At 49.5% G+C, this 27,473-nt stretch overlaps 1 protein-coding gene across 5 annotated transcripts in view; it reads left to right on the forward strand.

Moving 5' to 3' along the window:
• The window catches only part of Dennd2a (DENN domain containing 2A), an 89,057-nt gene extending 61,843 nt beyond the window's left edge, over window positions 1–27,214 (forward strand). For 4 of the 5 annotated variants that reach the window (XM_021632121.2, XM_021632122.2, XM_060380149.1 and 1 more), the window contains 11 exons: window positions 3,408–3,517; window positions 4,260–4,329; window positions 5,217–5,294; window positions 5,876–6,016; window positions 7,703–7,851; window positions 18,707–18,884; window positions 20,421–20,462; window positions 23,312–23,429; window positions 23,735–23,974; window positions 25,075–25,161; window positions 26,059–27,214. In XM_021632121.2, coding sequence (XP_021487796.1) covers window positions 3,408–3,517; window positions 4,260–4,329; window positions 5,217–5,294; window positions 5,876–6,016; window positions 7,703–7,851; window positions 18,707–18,884; window positions 20,421–20,462; window positions 23,312–23,429; window positions 23,735–23,974; window positions 25,075–25,161; window positions 26,059–26,090 — 1,245 coding nt within the window. In that variant the 3' untranslated portion in view covers window positions 26,091–27,214. Of the gene's footprint in view, window positions 1–3,407; window positions 3,518–4,259; window positions 4,330–5,216; window positions 5,295–5,875; window positions 6,017–7,702; window positions 7,852–18,706; window positions 18,885–20,420; window positions 20,463–23,311; window positions 23,430–23,734; window positions 23,991–25,074; window positions 25,162–26,058 lie in introns of all 5 variants that reach the window. The other variant, XR_009590739.1, reaches the window with a different exon arrangement.
• The last annotated feature ends 259 nt before the right edge of the window (window positions 27,215–27,473 follow it).

The raw sequence follows: 27,473 nt of genomic DNA on the forward strand, positions 1-27,473 counted from the left end.
AAGTTCAAGGTCATCTTCAAGGCCACAGTGAGTTCAAGGCAGGCCTGGGATACATGAGACCCTGTTTCAAAACAAACAACAAAACAAAACCTTTCTACTTCCTGTGGTCACAGCACAGCTCTTAACATCTAACATCTTGTCATCTCTGTCATTCCCAGGCTCCTTATCCAGCCAAGCTCCCTTCCCAGTCTGTCTCGGTATCACATTTATGTCTGAGCTAAATGTCTTTGAATGCACACTGTTTCTGTAAGTGGGAGGGGCTCCTACTATATTGTGGCTTGTGCCACTGATAATATCATGACACCTAAATAAAGGGCACTTTGTAATGTCTACAATGATATGGTCTATGATTCCAAAGGTACTCTTGGGTTTTTACATCTGTATTAAGGAGTCTGCTGTATTCTAATTCAGTCCAACCAGATGTTTTTTTAATCTTTAGTTCGCATTTATTTATTTATTTATTTATTTATTTATTTAGTATGCAGTACTCTGCCTGCATGTACACTGCTCGCCAGAAGAGGGCACCAGATCTCATCTTAGATGTTTGTGAGCTACCATGTGGTTGCCAGGAATTGAACTCAGGTCCTTTGGAAGTGCTCTTAACCGCTGAGCCATCTTTCCAGCTCCCAACCAGATTTTATATTTAAATATTCTAGTTATTTTTTGCTTGGCCCAGGTGATTATAAACATAAATAAGATGGGTTTCCTGCCCTTTAGGAAGGTAAACCAGAAGTACGCTGAAAGAGTATGTGTACGCACAAGAGCTGTCATGAGGGGGGATTGACAGTCCTCATACAGACCAGGGCTGCAGAGAAAAGGGAGGGGATGGAGCTCATCTCGGTTCATGCTGGCCATCTGTGGCAATCACCTCAGGCAAGAGCCTGCCAAGGCCTGGACCCTGCCTATCTGCCTGCTGTGTCCTTTCCTATCCAGCCTTCTTTCATCACAGTGGGCTGGCACAGTGGTCCTTGAAGATTAGAACAGTGGTGCAAGTAGAAGTAAGCACAGGGGCACACGCCCTCCATGTAGACACCCGGTCCTCTGCCTCCAGTTGCCACTCCTTTAAGGAACACTCTCCTGAAAACCACGCTGCATGGGTGTCTGGACTTGGGGTTGCTATTCAGTGCATCTATGTGAAACATACTCAGCCCAGTTGAGAGCCCCAGTAGGCACCGAGGCATCCACAACTGCCTTGTCACCCTATCGCCCGTGAGGTCCAGCACATTGCTGTACACGTGGTAACGCTTACTTGGGGTTCCAGGAACACAGGCATTAAGTCATGAATTAATTACTGAATCATCACAGCTGCTGAATGCTTGCAGTTGGCAGCCTGGAGCCCTGGGACTCAGACTCCCACTGAAACCCTTTTTCAGGGGATAGTTATGTCACTGTGGGAAATGGAGCTAATTCAGAAAGACATACAGAAAAAAGTCACCCGTGACCTCCACAAGCTCTCCAAGGCTTGTGGAGCTGTGTCCGTTAGCACGTGTTTTGGCCTCCAGTCTTTCCTCATACAGTATTTCCTCTATTGCTATTCTGCAATCATAGATATGGTTTTGTATCATGTTACACGCACAGCCTTGTAAGCATATTATTTTTAAACATGTAATACAAATTCTGAAGCATTTTTTTTAAGTTCTCTAATGTCCCAGTATTTAGGGAATCCTTGTTTGTTTAACTGGTCTTTCTCTGTTGGAAATGTATTTTGCTCCTGATACTTCTAATTTAGGTTTGTTTTTGTTGCTGTTTGTTTGGAGACAGGGTTTTTCTGTGTATCCCAGGCTGTCCTGGAACTGTCTTTGTAAACCAGGCTGTCCTCAAACTCACAGAGATCCACCTGCCTCTGCCTCCCAAGCGCTGAGATCAGAGGCATGCACCACCACACCTGGCTGTAATTTTGTTTTATTTTGTTCATTCTGGTTTATTCTGAACACCCTTGTTTTGTTCTGAGATAGAGTCTTCTATACAGCCTAGGCCTGGCCCCATTTCTGTAGATTTGTGATAATGTTGTTTAGGGGGATTCTTGGCAGTGCATGTGTGCACGGGTGCATGCACACCTGTTGAGAATGGCCCTCTTATTTCACCCTGGATGACCTGGAACTCACCACATAGACCAGGCTGGCCTTGAACCCACAGAGATCTCTGTACCTCTGCCTCTCAAGTGCTGGGGTTAAAGGTGTGCACCACCATGCCCAGACTTTTATAAGCTTTTAAAAAATGGGTTTTATCCCACTTTCCAAAGGTCCCCTTACTCAAGATTGGCAGTCCGAATTTCCGCACTAACCATACTCCATTAAGCCAGGTGTGGTTGCTCTAACCCTAGCACTCAGGACTAAGGCAGGAGAATCTTTGTGAGTTTGAAGCCAGCCTGAACTGCATGCTGAGACCCTGTCTCAGGAAAGCAGAACAAGGGTTTGTAGAGATGGCTCAGTGGTTAAGAGTGCCTGCCACTCTTCTAGATGCCCTTCATCCAGTTCTAGCACCCACAGGTAGCTCACAACTGTCTGTAACTCCAGCTCCGTAGGCGCCAAAGCCCTCTGGCCTCCAACACCACCTCATAAACTCGCCCAGGTGCACAAACCTATACATAAAAGTAAATAAATAAATAATAAGGATAAAAACAAAACAAAAAACCACCTATAAAATGAAAACAGAGTCCTGTTGATTTCATACACAAAATAAGCAAACTCGTTACTTTCTTTTTTGTTTGTTTTTAAGTAGTCTCCTGGAGCCAGGTCAGCCTTGAACTCACTATGTACCTAAGTGGCCGAGATTACATATGTACACTACTGCGCCCTGTCATCATGACATCAAAGATAATTTCTAAGTCAGACTTCGATTCATCCTCATCCTTCCCTTTGTACTGCCTGGGATTCTGTCCTGAGTGCTGGAGGCAGAGAGACCAGCCATCATGGTCATTCCCCCTCCCCCGCGCTAAACTCACTGTGTGACCAGGGCAAGCCACTATATCACTGGGCATGTTTCTTTCTGTTGCAAAGAGAGGGTGGGCCTCCTGATGGCCAGGCTCTGTTTCGGTTCCACTCTCAGTGAGGCCGTGGGGCGAGGTGCTTTCTCTGTGCACTGTGATCGTGCTCTCCGTAGTCACTGAGTTATCACCACGGTACAGGAGGTCGGAAGGGCTGACATGCAGCACTGCCTCTCAGATCCACAAGCCTCCGTTGGAAGGGGCTGCCGTGGAGACTTCCCCTTACTGACCAGAAGCCTGTGTTCTGGAATACCAGTTCTCTGAAGCATGTGGTCATCTGTCTCCTGATTGCCCTCTCAGACTACAGTTGGGCTGTATCGGGGAGGACAGCCCACAGACAGGCTTCAGACCCTTGCTCGGGAAGTTGCTGAACCCTTCTTGGGGTTCAGGCTGTGACCCTCTCCCGTCTTTCTCTCTGCAGTTAGAAAAGTCGTTCAAGTTCATGAGAGAGGCTGAGGACCAACTGAAGGCTATTCCCCAGTTCTGCTTCCCTGATGCCAAGGACTGGGCTCCTGTCCAGGAGTTTACCAGGTAAGAGCTTCTGACACTCTCACCCCACATCAGAAGTTTGAGAGTTGGATGGAGTCAATTTGGAGGTCACAGGTAGCAGAACCTGTAACTCGGGAGTTAGCCTCGAGACTTCCCCTGTGGGCTTTTTAAAACTTCCCTGAGACAAAAGGTACCTTCTACATGGGCGTTTATGAAGCCTCCACACAGTCTGGAGGTCTGTTTGAGGAGCCTCCCCGATATTATCCTAGTTTGGGAAAAGTTAGGGAAGTGGCTAGTCCTCCATCCTTGCCCACACAGGGCTCCGGAAGCATTCCGATGGCCTCAAGGTAGCTGTGTAAGAACATTCCTGTCAGAGAACCACACCACAGCCAGTCCTGAGCAAGGCCCAGACCTGGTCTCTCCTTGGCTCTTCCCTCCTGAGTCCCATCCTCACCTTCCGCTCGAGAGGAACAGCTATCCCTCTTCCATCCCTGCAGTCAGAGTAGGGAATAGCTGTATCTACCCTAGGATAGCTCCGGTAAAAGAACTATGGGACAGCTCAGGGTAGAAAGCCTCGTTTCCTCTCAGGACATTTTCACTCTGCCTCCTTGACATTCACTTGGCTGGCCTGAGTCTCAAGAAGAGATGGGCAGTCAGAGCAAGGAGCATTGACTCCCACCTTTCCCCCTCAGCCCTCTTGCTTACTGCCACGTCACTGCTCCAGTCGGGGTGAGCCTTTGGGTTTGTCGTATTTTGTAACCTGTTTGTGTTTCCACAACCACAGTGAAACATTCTCGTTTGTCTTAACTGGAGAAGATGGGAGCAGGCGGTTTGGTTACTGCCGGAGACTTCTGGTTAGTACTCTGCCTTTTGCTCAGCCAGCGCTTCTCAGAGAGCCAGCCCCTTGAGACTCAGATGTCACCTCTGCCGGAGAAGGAGCAGGTGGTGGCAGGTTAACCAGGGAATTAAGAACATAGAAAAGGCTAGCCCTGGTAATGTGCAGCTGCAATCCCAGTCCCAAAAAAGTTGAGCAGGAGGCTCCTGAGTTCAGAGCCAGCCTGTCTCAAATCACAGCACAGACAGAGGGAGAAAGGAAGAGAGAGAGAGATTAGAGACTCAGTGGGTTTTCTTAGGTAGAAGTGATGTCTGTTGCCATCAGTAAGAGCACACTTCATCCCCAGGTGTGGTGGCGCATGCCTTTAATCCCAGCACTCAGGAAGCAGAGGCAGAGGCAGGGGCAGGCAGAGCTCTGTGAGTTCCAGGCCTGGTCTACATAGCAGAGAGAGTCCCTGACAGCTGTGGATGTTAAACCCAGCGAATCCCTGTCTCAAAAAAACAAAAAAGGAAGAAAGGAAGGAAGGAAGGGTCAGAAACTGGGGCTGGAGAGCTGTCTTGGGGGCTTAGAGCCCTGGCTGCTTTTTGCAAAGAACCTCAATATGGTTCCCAGAATGCACTTGGTGACTCACAGCCATCCACCCATTCCCAGGGTGTCCAACTTTTGGAAAGAAAGAACTGACCAGCAAGGTATCGCCTGACTTTGTGGCATGCATATACACACCCACATAAATAAATCAGTAAACATAACAAGTATTTTTAAAAGCAAAAAATGCGTATTGTATTCTAACAGAACTCTGAGTGGTAAAATGGCCACCTTGCTAGGTGTTCCGCAGCTGGCACATGATGGCGAACTCTCCTTCCCTGACACTACACTCAGATGTCCTCTTGTTTTTCTCCCAAAAAGCCTGGAGGCAAAGGGAAGCGGCTCCCTGAAGTTTATTGCATCGTGAGCCGCCTGGGATGCTTCAGCCTCTTTTCAAAGGTGAGAACTTGCCCAGAGAGAGGGTGGGAGAGCAGGGCAAGCCCAGAGGGACCCAGGAAGCAGTCTCCTGCTGCTTTTAATATTATTTCGCTTTGCTCTCTCCCCACTTTTTATTGGTTTTCTCTCATCATCAGTTCAAAAAATAAGAGTTAATGAAGGGTGTGGTCATGGTGGTTCACTCCTGTTCACTTCAGGACTGGTGTCCTGAAGGAGAGAGAGACACAGAGAAGGGAGTAGAGGAGGGGAGGAAGGACGGGTGGGTTTTAGTAACTGCTATGTTCAGTTTGTGTCATAGATATAATCCATATATTACATGCGTGCATATAGAATATATACGATACACACACATGCTCATGAGTATGGAGCCATGCCTAGAATGTGGTCAGCATACAGGGCCAGCCACGCCCTTAAGGAAAACTAACTTTCCTTTCCCCCGAAGCCATCGGCTGCCATTAGCTCCTCATGAACTCCCCTTCTACCCCCTAATTTTTGAGTCACTGTGGCAGGCCCACCGTATCAGATCTGCGCACACCTTGGCCTCCTGACTTCAGAAGAGCTGGCTGCTTTTCTTACTCTCATAGATCTTGGACGAGGTGGAAAAGAGAAGAGAAATCTCCCCTGCTCTGGTGCAGCCCCTCATGAGGAGTGTCATGGAAGCCCCTTTCCCAGCCCTGGGCAAAACTATCACTGTCAAGACCTTCCTGCCAGGCTCGGGGACTGAGGTAAGCAAGAGGTGGTCTGGCCAGGCAAGTCCCTGTGGCTGAAGAGGCTGCGTCTTTCAGCGGGGCATCCAGTTCCATGATGTGCACCCTTTATCTCTCCTCGTCACAGCACTCTCAGTCTAGTCTGTCCAGCCCAGGCTCTGCTCGAGGGAGCAACCCCCAAGAGCCATGCTGTTCAGCGTGGGCTTTTTCTGGAGACAGGCACTGTGCATCCTTGGCTTCTTTTTGCTGCCCATAATCCGTCTTCAGTCGTACTGTTCACATTTTGGGTCTGCATTGCAGTGTAACCTTGTAACTTGGAATGTTCTTAATATTTACCCTAGGCTTCAAAGCCCACCATTTAAGTTGGTCAGACTCTGGGACCTGATGAGGAAGTTGTTTTCGTCTTTCTTTTTCACATCATATATATAAACCTCAGAATGCTAGTCTCTTCCAGCCTTGGATCTCTGCTGTAAACCAGTTCCTCCTAGACACAGAGGAGGCGAACGCATCAGGGACATAGCAGATCAGCCCAGTTTTCCAGCACTGAGCAGTTGTTGGGGACCCATTCAGGTGTAGTAGGCCGTGGGATTGTAGCTGGAGGTTAGGAGGAGGCCCAGGGTGGCGAGAGGACTCAGTGGCTGCTCGTCTCCACTCATGTCGCTGTGCTGAAGTCTACTCTTCGTGGAGAAACTTGGAAACTCACACAGGCAGCTTGAGATAAATCCAGGATCTCACTGGCAAATAAGGGACAAGACGATAAACACAGAAAGCTTTAAGACTAGGGAAACACATGGACGTAATTGGAACTGCTAGGCACAGTGACGCACACCCTGTGATCCCGGCCTTGTGGAAGATGGAGGCAGAAGAATCAAGAACTCTGTGGGGCTGGAGAGATGGGTCAGTCGTTAGGTGCACTGGCTGCTCTTCCAGAGGACCCAGGTTCGATTCCCAGCACGCACATGGTGGTTCGCAGCCATCCGTAACTCTAGCTCCAGAGGCTGCTGTGGGCACTCATTGCTTTCACATGGTGCACATATGTGCATGCAACACATTCATGCACATAAAGTGTATTTCTTTAGGCAGCAGCTGCTCACGCCAGTGACTTGAGTTTGATCTCTGGAACCTGTGGTGGAAAGGGAGAAATGACTCCTGAAGGTTGCCCTCTGACCTCCATACACGTATGTGCCTTGGCACATGTTTACCTGTGCTCACACACACACCACACACAGACATGAGAATGAGCAAATAAATAGAAAGTTCAAGACGAGCCTAAACTACATAAAATTTTGAAGCCAGCCTGGGCTACAAGCATAGGCCTGGGGTTTTCTTCCAGCAGAAACAGGCCTCCAGGGGGCAGAAACAGGCCTCCGGGAGACAGGATTTTCTCTAGGATTCTGAGGCTAGGTCCGTTTTCAGCTTTAACCATCCAAGCGCTGTCCAGATACTCTTCCAGGAGGAGCCTCCTAATATGGCCAAGGGCCATGGACTCTACTGTCCATTTTCCTTGTCTCCTTTGTCCAAACTGCCCTCAACTGAGTGTGAGGTGCTTGCTTCTACAGTGTACCTCTTCCCCACTCCCTCTTGTTTTCCTCCTTTTTCTTTCCCTTTCCCATGCTAGTGGGTCACCTCTGCAAAGGCTCCCAGAGCCCCCAGGGAGGCCTGCTGTGTAAGCCCACCTTCATGGCTGCCACTGTTCCCTGGCAGGTGATTGAACTGTGCCGCCCGATGGACTCCCGGCTGGAGCACGTGGACTTTGAGTCTCTGTTCTCCTCCCTCAGCGTCCGGCACTTGGTTAGTGTTTTTGCCTCGCTGCTTCTGGAAAGGAGGGTCATCTTCATCGCAGACAAACTCAGGTACACAAGCCCTGCGGCTTCCCTGTAATATGAGTAAGTGGTGCTGGGCCTTAGTCTCTCAAGGTTGTAGAGACTGGCTTCCTGAGAGGCCGGTGAGGCTCGGTCATGGTGTAAAGGGAGGTAGGGCTGTGTGCTGCATGTGCCTGTGTGGCATTTGGCCTGCTTTTCCACGTGTTTCCCTGTGAGCTAGGAACTCTCTTGTATGTGAAGGAAACTGAGGTGAAAGCTGTGTACACCTGTCCTCCAGAGTTCTCATTCCATTGGGGGAACCAGAAAGTAAGCAGACCAGGGCGCCATGTTGGGAGGGCTTGTTACATCAGCGAAGTCAGGAGATGCCAGAAGGCATTCATCTCCAGAGTGGGACAGACTGCCTAGTGCTAAGATGAGGAGCTTGCTGTAGGAGGTGTCTGTACGAAGGCAAGGGGTCAGGAGAGGCTGAACATGGCACTGTTGGGAAGCGTGAGGCAGCTCCCTTACTGGAGTGGAGACTGAAATTGGTCAGGAAGAGATGAGCAGAGAGAGAAGGCAAGGGACAGCTCGGGGAAAGACCACAAGAGTGGTGGCAGAGTACAGACTTATCCAAGACATTGCTTTCCTGTTTGTTATTAAACTAAACCAGACAAATCACACACACACACCTGCCCCTTGGATGCCATCCATATCCCAGTGAACAGATTCTCTTATTCAAAAACCCAGTATTGTGGGCTGGAGAGATGGCTCAGAGGTTAGGAGCACTGGCTGTTCTTCCAAAGGTCCTGAGTTTCAATTCCCAATAGCCACATGGTGGCTCACAACCATCTATAATGAGAACACATGCCCTCTTCTGGCTTGCAGTCACATGCAGACAGACTAATGTATAAATAAATAAATCTTTTTAAAAAATGTTTAAATAGCAACAAAAAAAAATCTGGATTGATCCTGAACTTCTAGCAGAGAAAACAGCCCTTGCATCTTTGCCATTTCAGGCCTTTAATCCCAGCACTGTGGAGGCAGAGGCCAGCAGATCTCTGTGAGTTCAGGGCAACATGGGCCACATAGTAAGACCTTGTCTCAAAATAAAACTACTGAGGGGCTCAGCAGACAAAGGAGCCTGCCACCAAGCTAGACAACCTGAGTTCAATCCCCAGGGCCCACATGGTGCAAGGACGGAACTAGCTCCTGCAAAGCTGTTCTCTGAGTTCCCTGCATGTGTGCATGCCCACTCGCACACATGCACGCGCTCACACAGTGAGTGTATGTAAGCCGTTCTTTTTCTCCAAAACACTGACCTGGAGCTTTTGAGACCTGGGAACATGTGCGATCACCACCACTCCACGAAAGTGCAAGAAGAGGGCCACCAAGTAGCCAAAATAGTGGAGGCCACGTGAGAAGTCCAGTGGAAGACTTGCCAGAACTGTCTGTGGTTGGGAGAGGAGATGCGACACTGAGCTTCAGGGAACAAAAGCGGGGAAGAAGAAAGGGGACAGAAGAATGGAAAGGACAGCATGTTTCAGCGTGGAATTCATCAGTGTGGGGGTGTGGTAGCTTCCAGCCCTGGCCTCCACTGCAGCCATCTGGTGCCTTTATGATGCTCCTTTTGGACAGTTGCCATCTGGCTATTCCGCAAGAGCCCCCACCTCATGTCTGAGCTCTCTATTCACTTTTAAATGTCACCATTATTGTGTTCCCTGTGCACTTCTGTCAGCTCAGGAAGCAGGCCCTGTCTTCAGCCTGCAGCTGGTGCTCGGAGCTGGGCAGCTCTCCAAGCTCCTGGGCACTGGGGAATTCAGACAGAGTTCTCAACGTTGGGGCCCTGGAGGCTGAAGATGAGTAATAACTCTTTAGTGACCAGGATCAGATTTCATCGGCTCTGTGGTAACTATCTCCATGTTCTGGAAGGCCCACCCCCTCCCTTCCCCCAAAGCCTCCATTCACTTGGATTCTCAGGGCTGGATTTGGGGGAGGAAGAAAAGATGGATTTCAGAAAGGCCTTGGCAAGAATTGGAAACCAGCTAAATAAACCGAGCACCTGCCAGGAGTGGAGTTGGGGACCTCCTAAGGGACCTCCTCCGGGTAAAGATGTTAGACCAGGGCAGGCCAAGCTGGAGAAAATACCTAAGGTCAGGAGTGCAGCCAGAGCTGAGCAGGCCAACCAAGCACCATACTGACTGAATTTTCTAGTCAGTACGCTGAAAGAAAAGACAGGGATAGGGAGACAGTGACTAAGGGGCAGCACGGACTCGGGCTTTTAGAAAAGCTGGGGAGAAGTTCTGCCAGAGTATCTAGAAAAGGGCACAAGCCACCTCTCCCCTGGGCAGATTCCTGAGTGGGGAGGTTGGATATCCCCCTTCAACAGACACCCACATGCCTAAATGGGCTCTGCTCAGGGCCCTCCAGAGTTCTCCAGGAGGGCCTTGGTGTTTTTCTCCTCACCTCACCTTCTGTGGGGCCTGACATTCTGCTTTTGGGGGTGTGGTCTCTTTGAACAGCATATGGCAGGGAAGGGACACTTCAGTCGCCCTCTGTGGCTCCTGTAGGCAGTTCTCAGAGGGTACACATCGCCCAGCATATTCTCTTTGCAGCAGGGGAGGAGAAGGCAGCAGGAATATGGCTAATTTTTATACTCTCCTTAGGGCCAGAGCCTGGCTTTATAGTAATTATTGTGCATATACGCATATGTGTGTAAAGTGCCTTAATTGTATTTTTATTATTTATTTTTGAGACACTGCTTCATGGGTCCTATGCTGACCTCACACACTCTGTGCAGCTGAGGATAACCTTGAACTTCCGATCCTTCCACCTCTAGCTCCCAGCTGCTGGAATTACAAGCATGCCTAGTTTGTGTGGAATGGAACCCAGGGCGTCTTGCAAGCTAAGCAAGTACCTGTCAGCTGAGCTACAGCATCCCATCACAACTGCATTTTAGGCCCTCTGTGGTTTCCATACATGCACATCCCTCTCAGATCACACTGGGAAGTTTTCCCAGAGCAGGAAGGACCCCGAACACTCGGCCCTTAATGCTGGGTCTCCACATTTGTAGGGAGCAGGGGATGACTGAGCCCTGGAGACTGTGGCTTTCTAGCTTCAGTGGCTTCTTTTCCGTATGGGCAGACATGGCTCAGTGTCTTCTCTCTTGCCCCATTTTAAATGGCTGATAGAAATCATGACTTATAGGAAGAGAAGAAAACCTACCTGGAGTGATGGACAGGGACCTAGAGCGGGTAGCTCAGTTGGCAGAGAGTTTTCCTAGCACACCAAGAGCCCTGGGCTCAGTTCCCAACACTGTGAACTGGCAGCGGCCGCGCACACCTGCAATCGCTGACTTAGGAGGTGTTGGCCAGAGAATTGGAAGTTGAAGTTGATTCCCAGCTGCATAGGGAGTTTGAGGCTCACCTGGGCTATGTGAGAGCCTGTTTCGAAAACAATAAAGAATGAAAGAACAGTGAACACAGGGGCTGGAAAGGTGGCTCAGTGGTTAAGAGCACTGGCTCTTCCAGAGGAAGACTCCCAGCACCCACTTGGTGACTCACAACCGTCTGTCACTGTTTAACAGGGAACCCCTTACCTGGCTACTTCAGGTACTTCTGGCCTCCACAGGCGTTAGGGCACACCCATGATGCAATTGAAAAACAAGAAGAATGAACACAGCCATAGGGATTGGACTGCCACGTCACGTAGGTGCTGGGTCAGGCCCCTTAGAGGCAGACATAACTTAGGACACGTGAAGCCAGGCTAGGAGAGCTGCCTAACAGTGGAGACCGTCCGGCGGGAGCTAGGAGCTGCAGTGTGCTGGTAGGAGTCGACAAGACAGACTCGGGCACTGTGTATCCCCAGAATGCAGGGAAGTCTGTCAACGAGGCCATTCAGGTCCTTTGTGAGTGTGGTGGCGCAGGCTGCCTGTGATTCCCAACGTGAGGAGGCCGAGGGAGAAGGCTTCTGAGTTCTGGGCTAGTCACGTCAGCGTAGTGAGAGCCTGTCTCAAAAGAGTGTGAGATTCCTTTCCGTTCATGTGTGGCTAGGAAAGCTAAGTGTTTGTAAGTCTAGAACCTTCATTCTCTCAGTGGCCTTCCAACGGGGGCCCCAGTGAGTAGGTGTGACTGGGAGTCCTCCACGTTCCTCTCAGATCTGAAGTGATCACACTCCATGGGCCAGGCACCTCCAAGCGTCCTGGCACTGTGTCCCATGAGAGTCTCTGATTCATAGTCCTGGTGGAAGGATCCATTCATTTCTGTTTGATTTATGGGGTAGTAGCCATAGGGAACTGAAGATTCTCTGTCCAGGCCTTAACAAACAAGGGCCTGGGGAGCTGGCTGGCTGTGAACTTCTTGAGCTGGAAGAGTCTGAGAAAAAAATCATTAGCTTAAGTCCCAGCTGCTGCCTTCTTCTGAGGCACCCCTCCGCTGAGCACACATGGATCCCAGTCCTGTTCAGCCAGGAATAGACGGGACCCTCCAAACCCTCTTTCCTTCTGTGCCCCAGGCTCAGCGAGGCCACAGAGCAGAACAGGAGAACACGAGAGCCCGCAAAGCCAGGGAGTGGCCCTGCGACATCCGTGGTGGGCCTTAGCCCCCCTCAGCACTGTCCGCCCACATGCAGTGCATTTAGTTACCTTTGCTGCGGAGTCTCAGCACCGAGAGAAAAGCTTGCTGGGAGCTGGTGGCAAATGCTCTGAGTTACAGAATGGTTTTAAGTTAAGCCAAAAACCTATCAAATTTAAAACAACATTTTTGCTCTGTTTCATCTTTAGGGTGGACATTGAGTGTCTCTAAAGGCTCTGTCAAGCTCAAGCTTGACAGATGAAAGCAAAAAATGCTGTTGTGATGGCTTGCTCTGTCTCCATAACAACCAGATAAATATTTCCCGATACCCCTGTCTTATTTCCTTTCTTATTTACTAGTGTCAGCACTAACAAGCTTCAGCTAAACCTGCAGACCAGGGCTGCACATAAGCAAGGGTTTCTAACGGTTTCAGATGGCAAAGTAGATCTTTTTATAGTAGAAGTCATAAGCTGAAGGTTCCCCTACCAGCTAACGAGGAGTAGGATGAGGTGACCAAAATTGACAAATGCTCTTTGAACCTTGGGTTTCACACATGGGAAACTACACGAGTAAGCTCACGTGTTTGTTTGTCCCTTTTGGTTTGTTTTGATGCGGTTTCCATCAGCTTCGGTGAGGTCCTGTATGTCTTCTAGAACCGGCTACGCTCCGCAGCTCTTGCTATCTCAGATGAGTTTGTCCAAGGCCTGTCTGAAAGTGGTGGTGGCAGTCACCACCTCAGTACTCTAGCATTCAAACTCCTGCACTTTGAGGGTCCAGTAGGTCCTCAACGTAGCTGGCAAGAGTCTAAGATAAATACATTTAATTTAGCAAAGCTCTCTGGAAAGAAAGCGTTTTAATAGCATGGTAGTACTTTATAAAGCCATGGGCTAGGAAAGAGCACGCTGGCAGAGTACTTGCTGGCATTTGTGAGATTCTAGACCTTCGGTTCCCAGCACTGAAAAGCAGTTAGGAAAATGCAAACTAGCTGGCTGAAGCTTGGCTGGTAGAGTGCTGGGCTAGCATGCACTGAGCACTGTCCCAATCCCCAGCACCTAATAAAACCAGGAATGGGGGTCTACACCTGTAACCCAGTACTCAGGAGACAAAAGCAGGAGCATGGGGCGGTCAGTACATAGTTCAAGGCCACCCTGTCTCACAAGGAGGAGGGTCCTTGGCTTGTAATGTGAACACCAGAAGCATTGTCATCAGAGCACAGTCTAGAGGCTAGCAAAGCCATGCATAAATGTGTTGTCCTCTAGCCCATCACTGAGCATCCTTGGCTAGCGTGGTCCATCTCTTCCCTTGGAGTCAGTGCCCACCCAGCTCATGCTGCTTCTGTCGGGTCTCCTTCAGTAGCTGAGAGGCTCACAGATACCAGGACTCTATCGTAGGTCCTCAGCCGGGTGGTGGTGGCGGCTGTGGTGATGCATGCCTTTGATCCCAGCGTTCAGGAGGCAGAGGCAGGTGGATCTCTGAGTTCGAGGCCAGCCTGATCTACAGAGTGAGTCCAGGACAACCAAGACTACATGGAGAAACCCTGTCTTGGAGTGAGATGTCACCACTGTTCCTTGATCCAGGAGCACTAAGAAGACTTGACATCCTTGCCTCCTTTTGTGGTCCCAGGAGGAAGCTCCCATTTCTAGCCCCTGGATGTGCCGTCTTGCACAGATTTGGAGTTTGTGGGTGGGGAAGCTGGATTGGGCACAGGCTCATCTAGACTAGCTCACATCTTTATGGGGAAGAGGGGGAGATCTGGGGTAGTGAAGGGCTCTTCCTAAAGTCACACAGACAGCAGAAGCAGACCTTGAGGGCTAGTTTAAAAGACCTTGGCTTTCAAACTGGGCAACATGTTACTTGAGAGTTAAACATGCAGTCAGGGAAACATGGCGGTCCCTCTTGGCGTGGCGACACACGCTCCCCTGGGACAACCCGAGTTTTGCCTCCTGTTCTTGGAAGTGAAGGAGATGCCTTGTTCTGGATGCCAGTGGGGTACGAACTGAATAACCATCTGAGCTGTTCCTGGGTGTATAATTCTGGAAAGCAAGCACCCACAACTGAAACATCTCCTCCAGATGTTAACGCAAACACAAGCCCAGCACATTCCAGAACAGTGCTTTAGCCCTTGGGAAGCACCTCCCAGTACTAAACCTCCTGCGGCCTGACATCTCTCACCTGCGCCCATCCCCGGGCCCTGCCACGCCCAGCCACCTTTCCACTGGGGCATTCTCTTCCCTCCCCCACTCCTGTACAATTGGTCCCAGCTGTGGGAGCTTGGCAGTCCCTCCACCCCCACAGTAATGGGAGCCAGCTGCGAGGTCCTCCTTGGCCATCCTTCCCACATGCAACAGCCAATACTCAGTGAGGTGCTGGGGCTCTGCCCCGGCCTCACTCCAAGAGTCCCCCTGAGCCTCTGTTTTCTCCTTTCCTTGCAGCGCCCATCCCCTGCCCCACCCATGCATGCAAAATTCCGTCGGCACTTACTGCAGTAATTGGGGAAAACACACAAGCTGTGCTCAGAGCCTTCCACTTCTCCTCTGCCACTTACGTTAGGGTTAGCTGCCACTGCTGTGTTTACAGAATCCAACCTTCCCTTTCCTTGTTGCCCAGAACAGAATAGTACTGGGCTGGCACAGGAGCATAGAGCATCTCTAACAGCTGCCTGTTTCCTGTGCTCCCTCCTGTCCGACTAATGTTAATGATAGCCCAGGTGTGGGGCTGTTTGGTACTGGGCTAGACAGTCAAGGAGACAAAATCCTGAACACTCCTTCCAAGAAATGGGTATGAGTGGCAGTAGGTCACCCAGTGGCATCCTCCTCATTTTTTCCCTGCGGAACTGTAATGCAGGGCTGGGATGTAGCGTTCCTGAGGCTCTGGGTTCACTCAGTCTCTGGCACTATGAGGGAAAAAGAAAGCTGAATGCAGTTGTTCTTCAGCTCAGCGTTCTGATTTGGTGAGAATTTCGTCTTTCGTCCTGTCACTCTCCTTCACCTTCCCTTTGCACCTGGCATCAGCGCGGATTGGTGATGTTTCCCTGACCTTGATCTAAAGGCACAAAGTGATGCTTTTAGCAGCAGGGAGAGCCCCGCTCTCCCGAGGGAGAGACTTCAAGAAAGGAAAGGGACAACTGGACTTTTTTCTGATTTGGGGGAAAGGTCAAGTAGGTTCCTTTTTTTTTTCTATGACAATGACTAAGAAAGCACACAGGCTGTCCTCCCCCATGCCTCTGTCCCTCTGAGTCTCCTTCTGTCCTTCCCTCTTTCCCTCCACCCGCTTGTTCCCTGATCCCCCATAAACTTGCCTTCTTGGGCTCATGGTACCTAGCTTAAAGTTTACTTTAAACTCCTTAGGGCTCAGTGTGTTTAGCTTTACAATTCAAAAGCAGGCAAACCCAAAACCAGGTATGGTGGCTTGTGCCTGTCATCCTAGAACTCTAGAAGTTGAAGCAGGAGAATCCTGAGTTTGTGGTTAGCCTAAGCTGCAAAGCAGGAAGGACCCTGTTCCTAAAGAAGTACGTGCATGCTGTCACTCGGATTGCTTCCAGATCTAAATCTTGTGATTCTAAGATTTTGCTTGAGTCAAAAGTGCTTAAAAGGCTGGGTTCGGCAGTACATGCCTCTAATCCCACTTCTCACCCAGTTCCAGCACTGAGGAGTGGAGCCACAGGATCAGGAGCTCCAGTTCACCCGCAGCAACCTGAGTTGAGTCAGCCTAGGACCTGAGACCCTGTTATACCTGCACGTGGGGAGGATCTCTGTGAGGTTGAGGCCAGCCTGGTCTACAAAGTAAGTCCAGGACAGCCAGGGCTACACAGAGAAACCCCTGTCTCAAAAAAAAAAAAAAAAGAAAGAAAGAAAGAAAGAAAGAAAGAAAGAAAGAAAGAAAGAAAGAAAGAAAGAAAGAAAGAAAGAAAGAAAAAGAAAAGAAACTGGTAGGCTAGAAAAAGAAAACCATTAACTTGAGATTCCTTGACAGTGAAAGGGGCTGTAGCTGGACCTTGACTGGTAGATTCTTGCACGCACAAGGCCTGAACCTCACTGATTCCCCAGAATCTGGTAAATGGGGTGTAGCTACAGATATGCATAGCTGTATGCACATACACCTGTAATCCCAGCGCTCAGAAGGTAGAAGTCCAGGGTCATCCTGGGTGGCTATGTAGAGAGTCCAAGGACATCCTGAGCTGCAGGAGATAGTCGTTCAATATGAAAGGACTTTATTCTTTGGCCATCCATGCTGGACTGGGGATGGACCCTATGGCCTCATATGTAGAAATTCACTCATACTAGTTACCCAGGGCTTGACTCAGATCCTGTAGCTGTTTCTTGTAGCCTCTCCTATGAGCCACGATGGCGACAAGAGTTGTATACTAGTTAGAGGCAGCGATGATTTTTTAAATCTTTTTTCTCGTATATCCATTATTTGGAGTACTCTTTCCATCTCTTCATCTTCCCTTCCTCTCCCTTTTCTCACCCATTCCCTTCATCTCCCATCCTTTAGTGCCCTTTTCCCCCAGACACTTTTATTTCTTTTTTTCAATTATAATTTTTAATTAATTTATTTATTCACTTTACATCCCGGTCATAGCCTCCTCCCTCCTTCTTCCCCCATCCCTCCTCCCCTACTTTTCAGAAAAGGGGAGCCCCCACCAACACCAACCCACCCCAGCACACCAGTCACATCAGGACCGAGCCCATCCTCTTCCCCTGTGGGCAGGAGAGGCAGCCCGGTTAGGGGGAAGTGACCAAAAAGCAGGCAACAGAGTCCATGTCAGAGACAGTCCTGCTCCCCTTCCTAGACAACCCACATGAAGCCCAAACTGCCCATTGGCTGCATCTGTGTAGGGGGCCGAGGTCCAGTCTATACATGGTCTTATTTCTACTTTCATATCATATATACGTACATGATTTTATGTGTCTATATAAAATCTAGGAACCAAAAGCAAAACATACTTGTTTTCTGTAACTGGCTTAATTCTTTATTATGATTAACTACGGTTGGACCCATTTTCCTTAAAGACACACGCTTTGTTTATATGGCTGGGGTGGGGCAGTAAAGGGCTTAGAGAACTGGCTCAGTGGTTAAGAGCACTTTTTGCTCTTACAGAGGACCCAGGTTCAGTTCCCAGCATCCCATGGTAGCTTACACCTGTTCATAACTCCAGTTCCGGGGGATCTGACTCCTCTTTTCTGGCCCTTGAGAGCACCCACAGACACACACACACACACACAAACACACATGATGCATAGGCCCATATGCACAGGCAGAAGCAGGTGGAGCTCTGTGAGTTTAAAACCAGCCTGGTCTACAAAGCAAGTCTAGGACAACCAAGGCTACTCAGAAACTCTGTCTTAATCTAAATTTACCACATTCTTGTTCATTCCTCTGTTTTTGGACACTGAGTTAGTTCTACAGCTTAACTCTTGTAAGCAGGGCTCAGGAGAAATCAAAGTGCAAAGATCCCTGTGAAATGTTAGCTTGGAGTCCTTTGGGTAGAAGCACAGGAGTGGAACAGCTGGTGGAATGGTGGCCTGTTGTTAGCTTTTTGAGGAGCCTCATATTTACTCCCATAGTGTGTAACCTTTCTACCAAGAGTGTAAAATGGTTCCCCTTGTCCATATTTTTACAGCATTTGTTATTGGGTTGTTTGGATTTTTTGATGAGTTTTTGTGTTGGTTTGGTTAGTTGGTTTGGGGTTTTGTTTTGTTTTGTTTTGTGTTTTTGAGATAGGGTTCTCATTTTACAGCCCTGGCTATCCCGGAACTCACTCTGTAGACCAGGCTGGCCTCAAACTCAGAGCTCCACCTGCCTCTGCCTTCCTAAGTGCTGGGGTTCCAGGCATATGCTCAGCACCTGGTTTGTTGTGTTTTTTGAGACAGTCTCTCATGTGTCCCGGTGTCTTAGAGCTTGCTCTGTAGACTAGGCTGGCCTGAGTCCCACAGAGACCTTTCTCTCCTGAGTGCCGAGAGTAAAGATGTGCTGAGTTTTTATGTGTGTGTTAAAGTGTGTGTGCATGTGTGGTGCACATGTGGTTGTCAGAGGAAAACTCTCCGGAGCCTCTTGTTTGCCTTCACTATGGGTTCTGGAAACCAAACGTGGATCATCACCTTGGGAGGCCAGTGCTTTCTCCATTTTCTTTTTTCTTGTGACTACCAGGAGAGAATCTCAGGGTAGTTTTGATTCACGTTTCTCTGTTGCTTACTTAGAGAAGTTGAGTACTCTTTTTGGTAGGTGTGTTGGCTATTTGTTTGTGATTATCCTAGCTCTTTTCTCTAGCCTTTGCTGCTGATGCCCTGCCCTCGCCCACACTGACCCAGCCTTCTCTGTCTGTCTGTCCCCCACAGCACACTGTCCACGTGCTGCCACGCCATGGTAGCGCTCATCTACCCCTTCAGCTGGCAGCACACCTACATCCCAGTGCTGCCGCCTGCCATGGTTGACATTGTGTGCTCGCCCACGCCCTTCCTCATCGGGCTGCTCTCCAGCTCGCTGCCGCTGCTCAGGGAGCTGCCACTGGAAGAGGTGAGCCCAGGAGCGCTGCACCCCACTTCCTCAGGGGGCGCTGGGCAGGAACAGGAAGATACCAGGCCTTGCTCTGTAACAGGTCCTTCCCAGAGTCTCCCCTCAGTCCACCCCTTGGTGTCTGTAAGCACCTATTTTCCTAATGTCCTGTACGAGCAGCATTTAGAAGCCCTGACGTCAGGCCCCGTCCTCCTGCCTCCCTACACGGAGCAGAGGAAGCAGTAACTGGAATATGTGCTTGAACTGGTAACAGAGCAGTCAAGGACTTAGTGTGGCGCTTAAAAAACTAACCGAAGGCTGTGGCTGGCGGGATGGCTCCGTGTCAAGCCTGATGACCTGAGTTCTAGCCCCTGAGAGAAGAACAGTGACTCTTGGTAGTCCCTGTGTACCATGTACAGACCTCTAGGTCCAACCCCCAGTTCAGGAAACAGATGAAGTAATTAATGAAGGCTAGACTTCAAGGGGAGAAAAAGTATAACCACAGAGGTGGGTGTGACTGTCACACTCCTGCACCCCAGCACTCACCAGGCAAGGAAGGCAGGAGGATTGCAGGTTTGAGGTCAACCTGGCCTACTTAACAAAACACTGCAAAATAAACCACTGCATTGTTGTAATAACACCCAGGATTTATAGCTTCATATACAAGTTCAGGAAGTTCTGTGTGGCACCTCTGCAATTATTCAGCCCCTTGAAATAGTTTAAATAGCCCTGAGTACAGGGGACCCCACCAGCCAGAGGAAGAAACAGGGACCAAAATCTGCTGCTCAGCCCCGAACCTGGTGAGGATGCCAGTCCATGCACACCCACCCCCTTCATCCCAGGGCTGAGGGTGCTGGTCCTTTGATTGTGTGGAGGGAGGAGTTTATGCTGGTCCCTCATGGCAGAACCTGTTTCCAACTGTGGCCATGCCAGCCATCCGAGCCGTTCTGTCATAGCTGACCACCTAAGCTAGGGTCTGTATGAGGGTCCACCCTCAGAGGCAACATGCAAGCATGTCCTTAAGCTTTGTTCGTAAGGCAGCTCACTGGCGCTTGCGCTAGCCCGAATCTCAACCTGCACTGAGGAGAAAGGTGATCCCACCAAAAACCCAACAAAGGCACACAGCCTGCAGCCTGACAGTGTCCCCTAGATGCCGCCCCTCTTCCGGTCTGTCCTCTTACCTCTCTAAAAAACTGGCAGGTTCAGAGGACATCTTGGGGATAAAAAGGCAAATCCCTGATGTGGAGAGGGGCACATTAAGTAGACGTGCAGCAAGTAGGGGCCTCCGGCAGCTTTTGTCCCACCCCAGTAGCCCATGAACAAACAAAAAGAAGCAGAGAAGTCGCGTCACAGTAGAACAGGGCTAGGCATCCAGCTAGGACAGCTGTGTGTCCTGGCCTTCAGTACCAGCTTGACACCCCTCAGCCCCTCTCAGAACACAAATACACACACATTCTCCCCACTCCCAGCTGCCTCCAGTGCCAAGGAGAAAAAAAAAATGCCACATCCATCTGCATCCCTCGTGACAAAACTCATCCCTTTTCTTCTGTCCCACAGGTTCTTGTAGTTGACCTCATCAATGATCGGTTCCTCAGACAGGTGAGTAGAAAGCCAGCCCAGCCTGCTGCTCCTGTGTCTTCACGGCGTCCAAGGAGCTCAACTTCCAGCTCCAGAAAGGCTCTGTAGTAAGCCTGGGCCTGCTAGCTCAGCTGGGTTTCGGGACCACCTCAGGCCAAGGCTGGCCAAGGATGAGGCAGCAAAGAGGCTTGAGCAAAGACTGGTTTTCACCGGTACAAGTGCAAAAAGGCTTCGACCACTTAAGAGTCAGGGCACACTGGAGACAGCTTAGCAGTGAAGAGTTCATACTGCTTGTATGAATTTGTAAAGAGTTCGAGTACATTTCCCAGCACCCATGTCAGGCATCTCACAGCCACCTATAAGTCCAGCTTCAAAGGAATTCAACAACTCTGGCCTCCTCAGACACTCACATGCACAGATCCACCCATGGACATAATATGTAGTTTAAAAAAGAAATCTTAACTTTTTAAAAAGGGCGCAGGATGGGCTGGAGAGATGGCTCAGAGGTTAAGAGCACTGGCTGTTCTTAAAGACTACAGGTCCTGAGTTCAATTCCCAGCAACCACATGGTGGCTCATAACCATCTATAAAAAGATCGGGTGCCCTCTTCTGGCTTCTAAGCAGGCAAATAGTGTATAAATATATACATACATACACAAATAGGGGGTCCCGGAGAGCTGACTCAGCAGGTAAGAATGCTTGCTGATGCAGAGGACCAGGGCTCAGTCATAGACTTAAAACTAAAATAATAATGTTTTAATTAAAAAAAAAAAAAAGAACCAGGACACATCTGGGCCTGGTGATACCTCCCTGTAATCCTTGTACTTGGAAGGGGGAGGCAGGAAGATTGCCTTAAATTTAAAGCCACCTGGGCCACCACAGTGGGATAGTGATACCCTGGGTTTTAGAGACCTTCAGGAAAAAAAGAATCATAAAGGAATTAAGACTCAAAGTTATGTACATTATTTTGCTGGGTTTTTTTTTTCCTTTTTTTTTTTTTTTTTTTTTCTGTTTGTTTTGGTGCTGGCAATAGAGCCCAGGGTTTGTACATGCTAGAAAAGAAACTCATTCGCCAGCCTGATTCTCCTCTTTTTCTAAGAAAGAGAAAAGAAGCAAGTAGAAAGAAAATTATATGTTTGCATCTTTAAAAGATTGATAGGAGCCAGACGAGGTGGCACACGCCTTTAATTCCAGCACTCGGGAAGCAGAGGCAAGTTGTTCTCTGTGAGTTCAAGGCCGACTTGGTCTACATAGTAAGTTCAGGTTAGTTACAGCTACATTGGGACACCTTATCCTTCCAAAATCAGATTGACAGGAAAACCTACCAGAGCATTAGCGTCTGTCTTAGGAGGGAGCCTGGAAACAGATGGAATGGTTTTAAATTGTTTGCATACATTCGTGACAGTGCTGGCGGTGGTCCCTGGTGGTGGTGGTGGTGGTGGTGGTGGTACTAGTTGTGGTTTTGTTGTTTAGACTTTGCCTTCCGAGCCAGGCTGTCACTATCTAGCCCAGGCTGGCCTGGCCAGGGGATTAAGCGCCACGTTCAAATTCCTGGAATTACAGACACTGTGCCCAGAACTTTGGTCTTTTTTCTGGACTGATCATAAAGTATTTTCCTTGTAAGAGAAGCTAATACACAGTTTTTTCAGCTGAGTGGTTCTGTTGCCCAGCACCACCAGCTCAGTCTGCTGTCTCTTCCCCTCGCAGGCCAGGTCTCTCCATGAGCGCTGGCTGCCCAGGGTGAGAGCAGCAAGCAGCAGCTGCTGCTATGCACTGAGCATACTCACAGAGACCTGCACGGACTTCAGGCTCCAAGACCTGGCCAGTACTGACCGGCTGCCCTCCTTACAAATGAAAGCATCAGGGCTCTCACAATTTGTTTTGTTTGTTTGGTTGGTTGGTTTTGGTTTTTCTGTGTAGCCCTGGTCACTTTGTAGACCAGGCTGGCCTCGAACTCACAGAGCTCTGCCTGCCTCTGCCTCCCTGAGTGCTGGAACTAAAGGTTCCATGCCTTGCTGGCTCTCACAACTTGTAAGCTAGAATGGAGACTTAAACCTCCAATCTGTGGCTCTTCTACTACACTAGGAGCTGAGGGCAGGGAACATGGCTCAGTGGATAAAGGCTCTTACTACAGAGCCTGATGACCTGAGTTCAATCCTCAGAACCCACATGGCAGAACAAGATACACATCCATACACACACAGTAAATAACTGAGTACTTAAAAAAAAAAAAAAATACTGCTGGGTGGTGGTAGCGCATGCCTTTAATCCGAGCATCGGGGAGTCAAGGCAGGTGATGGATCCCTGAGTTCCAGGCCAGCCTGGTTTACAGACCATGTTCGGGACAGCTAGGGCTACATAAAGAAATCCTGTCTTGGAAACAAACAAAACAGGCTGGAGAGATGGCTCAGCAGTTACGAGCACTGTCTGCTCTTCCAAAGGACCTGGGTTCAATTCCCAGCATCCACATGGCAGCTCACAACTGTCTGTAATGCCCATTGCAAAGGATCTGACACCTTCATGCTAATGCACATAAAGTAAAGATAAATAAATAAATACATATTTCACAAAACTTAAAAAAAAAAAAAACAACAAAGAACAGAAACAAAACAAAAAGCCATGCACAATGGTACACACCTTGGATCTCGGCACTCTCAGCACTCAGGAGGCAGAGGAAGGGGGATCACTATGAGTTTGAGGCCAGCCTGGTTTACATAGTGAGTCCCAGGCCAGCCGGCCAGGGCTGTACAGTGAAACCTTGTCAGAAAAACAAACAAGTTAAACTATGAGCTGGGCTGCCTGCCCAGGGATGTGGTTGGCACAGGGCTAGCCAGGTGTAGCTGCGTCCACCCGTGTCTCCTGCCTTACAGATGGAGGATGAGGATTCCATTCTGCCGAGGAAGCTTCAGGTGGCCCTGGAACACATCCTGGAGCAGAGGAATGACCTAGCCTATGACCAGGATGGAGGCCCCCTCGACTGTGTGCATGGTAAATGCCAGCGCCTTGGGACAACTGGCCAATGGTGAAGTGAGAAAGTAGGGGGCATTAGGAGAGGAAGTGGGTTTCACCCCTCCATCTGGGTTTCATTCCAAGGGTAATTGTAGGAATTTTTTCCCGCTTCCTCCATGTTCCTAAAATACTTGTAAAGGGAGGAAAGACAGCCTTGAGAGCCCTTTCTCTTGGATGGTCACAGGTCACTGTTGAGGGAAGTAGCCGTTGCTGTTATCACTGATCGTCCTGGGCTCCAGTCTACCAACCCCCCTCACTGTCACGTCCTTGTGCCCTTTGCTCAGGCCCTGAGTCCAGCCCCTTGAATGAGGTGGTGTCCGAAGCCTTCGTCCGCTTCTTCGTGGAAATTGTGGGCCACTACTCTTTGTTCCTGACCTCCGGCGAGGAGAGGAGCCTACAGCGAGAAGCCTTCAGAAAAGCTGTCTCCTCTAAAAGCCTGCGACGCTTCCTGGAGGTCTTCATGGAGACCCAGACTTTCCGTGGCTTCATCCAGGAGCGGGAACTGCGCAGGCAGGATGTCAAAGGTTAGACCAGCTCACTGTGAGTGCACTCCTACTTGCTGGGGCGGTGAAGTAGAGGTGTGTAAAATGGCTGAGGAGCCGAGGGACAGTCACAGACAAGGATACGGGCAAGAACCGTATTCTGGCTTCCACGGGAGCTGCAGTCAGGCCACCTCTGACCAGAGAACGTGGCCGACCTCTGCTTCTCACAGGTTTCCCCTGTTCTTGCTTCTCTGTAGCCCCTTCTCCTCTTCTTCAAGCCCCTCTGCTCTTCCCTGGTGCCCTTCTTCCTGGCCACTGCCCAGGGACTGTGGAGGGGATGAAATTCGGGAGACCATGGTCTGGGCCTGCAGCCCTAGGCCAGCACTGCATAATCTGAGAGCTTGCTTTGGTTACCAGCCTCTGCAGCCCTTTTCACTCTGCTCTGAATTCTCTTCTCTTACTTCTCCCTGTCCCTGTGTGCATAGGCTCCATCATGTTTCTAGGGAGAAAGGGAACAAGGAATGTGAAATGATGCAGAAGCCATCCCAGCCCATTTTGTCCACTGTATTGGCTGTTTTGGGAATTTAAAATCTAGGAATGCTGGGAAAGGCGTTTTTGGGTGGGAGCTAAACCTGGGAAGGGAAGGCACTTAACCTCTGCAGCATGGCTATACAGAGGCCAGGAGGTTCCGGAGGAGCAGCTAGGCCTGGGCTGGGATTTCTCCAGTGCTGTGAACTCAGCTGGAAGCCCTGCATTCCCACAGCCATTTACATAGAAAAGACAGGAGAGAAATTCGATCAGAGGGTGTGAGAGGAGCCTCATTGGGGCTTCCCTTCAGGGGAAAAACTGGCAGGTGCATTTAGCTAGGTTTACAGGTCGTTATTGGTAAGAAAGGTAGCAGGAATGAAACGGGATGTCATGTGCGAGCGGGCTTTACAGCTTTCCACAGACAGCTATTATACAAGGTGGGGCAATTATAAGGCCAGTAAAAACCCTTATAAACCTCATGCTTTGAAAGCGCGTTTATAGGCACAGCTGTGTCTCAGAAGCAAGGCTCCGCTTTCCCGTCCTGGCAGGGAAGGAAGTTTGTGCAGAAGCGCAGAGGCAAGGCTCTAAAATGTCACGGTGTCTCTCCTCACCAGGCCTGTTTGAAGTCCGAGCCCAGGAGTACCTGGAAACCTTGCCCAGCGGGGAGCACAGTGGCGTCAATAAGTTCCTCAAGGGACTGGGTAAGGCCTGGGCCCCTGTCCCCAGCTGCAGCTCTAAACTGCTGTCCCAGGAATCCTAACCACTTCAGTCCGCAGAGCCCCCAACACTTGGGAACGCAGGAAGCTGCCAGTAGACTGACTGCTTCTCCTAATCTGTCCCTTGGCCCTATGGCTACCTCATTGTACTCCTTGCCACCTTCTCCTGCATTCCTAAATCTTCTGGGAGCCGGACAGAGAACCAGGCGGGGAGTAATACAGGCAGGACTCCACCCAGCATCAGAACACCCTGGGTAGAAAAGCAAGAAGCATCAGGTATACAGTTTAATCGGCGAAAAAGATCCTTATAAGAAAAAGAGAACGCAGGGCCAGAGGCAGGCGATCTCCCTTGAGTTTCGAGGCCAGCCTTGTCTACACACAGAGTGAGTTCCAGGACAGCCAGGGCTACACAGGGAAACCATGTCTTGAAAAGAAAAAGAAAGAGGGAGAGAGAGAAAGAAAGAGGGAGGGAGGGAGGGAGGGAGGGAGGGAGGGAGGGGAAAGAAGAAAAAGAGAGAGAGAGAAAGAAAGAAAGAAAGAAAGAAAGAAAGAAAGAAAGAAAGAAAGAGAGAGAGAGAGAGAGAAAAGAGTCGTACATGATAATGCACACCTCTCTGTCTCAAAGAAACAGAGGGGGGATGCACAAGTGTATGCCTGTAGTGTATGCCTGCATCCTAGCATTTGGGGGGCGAAGGCAGGAAGCTCAGGAGTTAAGGGAGTTAAGCCAGCAAGATGACTCAGCAGGTAAAGGTACTTGCCACTCAAGCCTGAGGCCTAAGTCTAATACCTAGAACCCACACAGAGGTTGGAGGAGGGAACTGACTCCACACAGTTGTTCTTTGACCTCCCCATGTGTCCCTCCCCTCTCACTTTCTTTTTCAGGCAATAAGATGAAATTTCTCCACAAGAAATAACCCTCCTCTTGGCTCCAGGGAAACGTTCTGCTAGAGTTCTGAGAGGCTGAGGGCTGACCCCAGGGCCCAGCTCCTTCCACAGTGGAGCCTGTGAGCTGGGGAGGTGCAGATGCTCAGGACAGCCCTGGAAGGGACCCGCCAACATGCAAACTGTGTTACTGTGGTTGGTTCTGGGACCTTTAGGTCCTAGATATTAAAAGAAAAGAAGAAAAGTGTTCGAGTCTTCATTCGTCTCTCCTGCCCCATCCCATCTTTTCTGGGTCAGCTGCTGACCCCTGTGGGCCAGATGGGAAGAGATAGGAGAGTTGCGATCTCAAAGACAGGCGGCTGCCCACGCCACTGGCTCTTCCAGACTGGTCTATGACGCCACCTGGTGGCAGAGACTATGGACTTCACTTCTCTTGACTTTTTTTTTTTTTTTTTTTTTTTCTCTTGGAAGCCATAGAGAACTACTCATGCCTGAACAGCCTGTGGCTTTTAGAGGGACACATAAAAAGAGGAAATCTTGTTAACTGGTAATAAAATGTTCTAGGGTCCTGAAGTTTCTATTTTCTGTGGCCCAACCATGACACTGAGGCCACTGCTATGAGCCCATTGCTCTTAATGAGACCGAGGCCAGTGGGAGTCTGCAGGCGTCCTGTGAGCTGCACAGGAGGTGACCAGGCTGGCCTCGGGGCTACCACCCCTGTACTGCTGGGCCCCCAGCGAATGTCACCGCTGGCTGTCCCTGGATCTCCTCTCCCCTGGAGTGGGCGGGATTAACAGGTGTGTGTGTGTGTCTGGGGCGTTGGAAGAACCTGAGTAAGAATGTGAATGAGCATGGGGCTCAGGAATCCATAGCACACGGGCTCCTCAGTTTAGTTGACTTTACTGATAGCAATATTCTGTGTATTTTTATATTGCCCCTAAGTGATCACTTGTAGTATTTTGGAATATACATTCTTTTCTAACTTATTTTCTATTATACTGTTTTACTTTAAGAACTCCAAGCAAATAAATAAATATATATATCTTTATCAACATTCTAGTGCTTAGATGATACCCTATTTTATGGATGTTTTTGTATTTGACTTTATCAAAAAATAAAATAAAATTGTGAAACTGTTCTAGGCTATGTGTATAAAGAGGCCTTTTTCTTTTATATATATATATAGATATAGATATATTATGTGCATTGTTGTTTTGCTAACGTGTGTGTGTGTGTGAGGGAGTCAGATCCCCTGGAATTGGAGTTACAGACAGTTGTGAGCTGCCGTGTAGGTGCTGGGAATTTGAACCCTGGTCCTCTGGAAGAGCAGCCAGTACTCTTAACTGCTGAACCATCTCTCCAGCCCGAAAATACAGACTTTTTTTTTTTTCTTTCGGTTTTTCGAGACAGGGTCT

The sequence above is a fragment of the Meriones unguiculatus genome, chromosome 3 (assembly GCF_030254825.1).
Source record: "Meriones unguiculatus strain TT.TT164.6M chromosome 3, Bangor_MerUng_6.1, whole genome shotgun sequence".
NCBI classification, from domain to species: Eukaryota; Metazoa; Chordata; class Mammalia; order Rodentia; family Muridae; genus Meriones; species Meriones unguiculatus.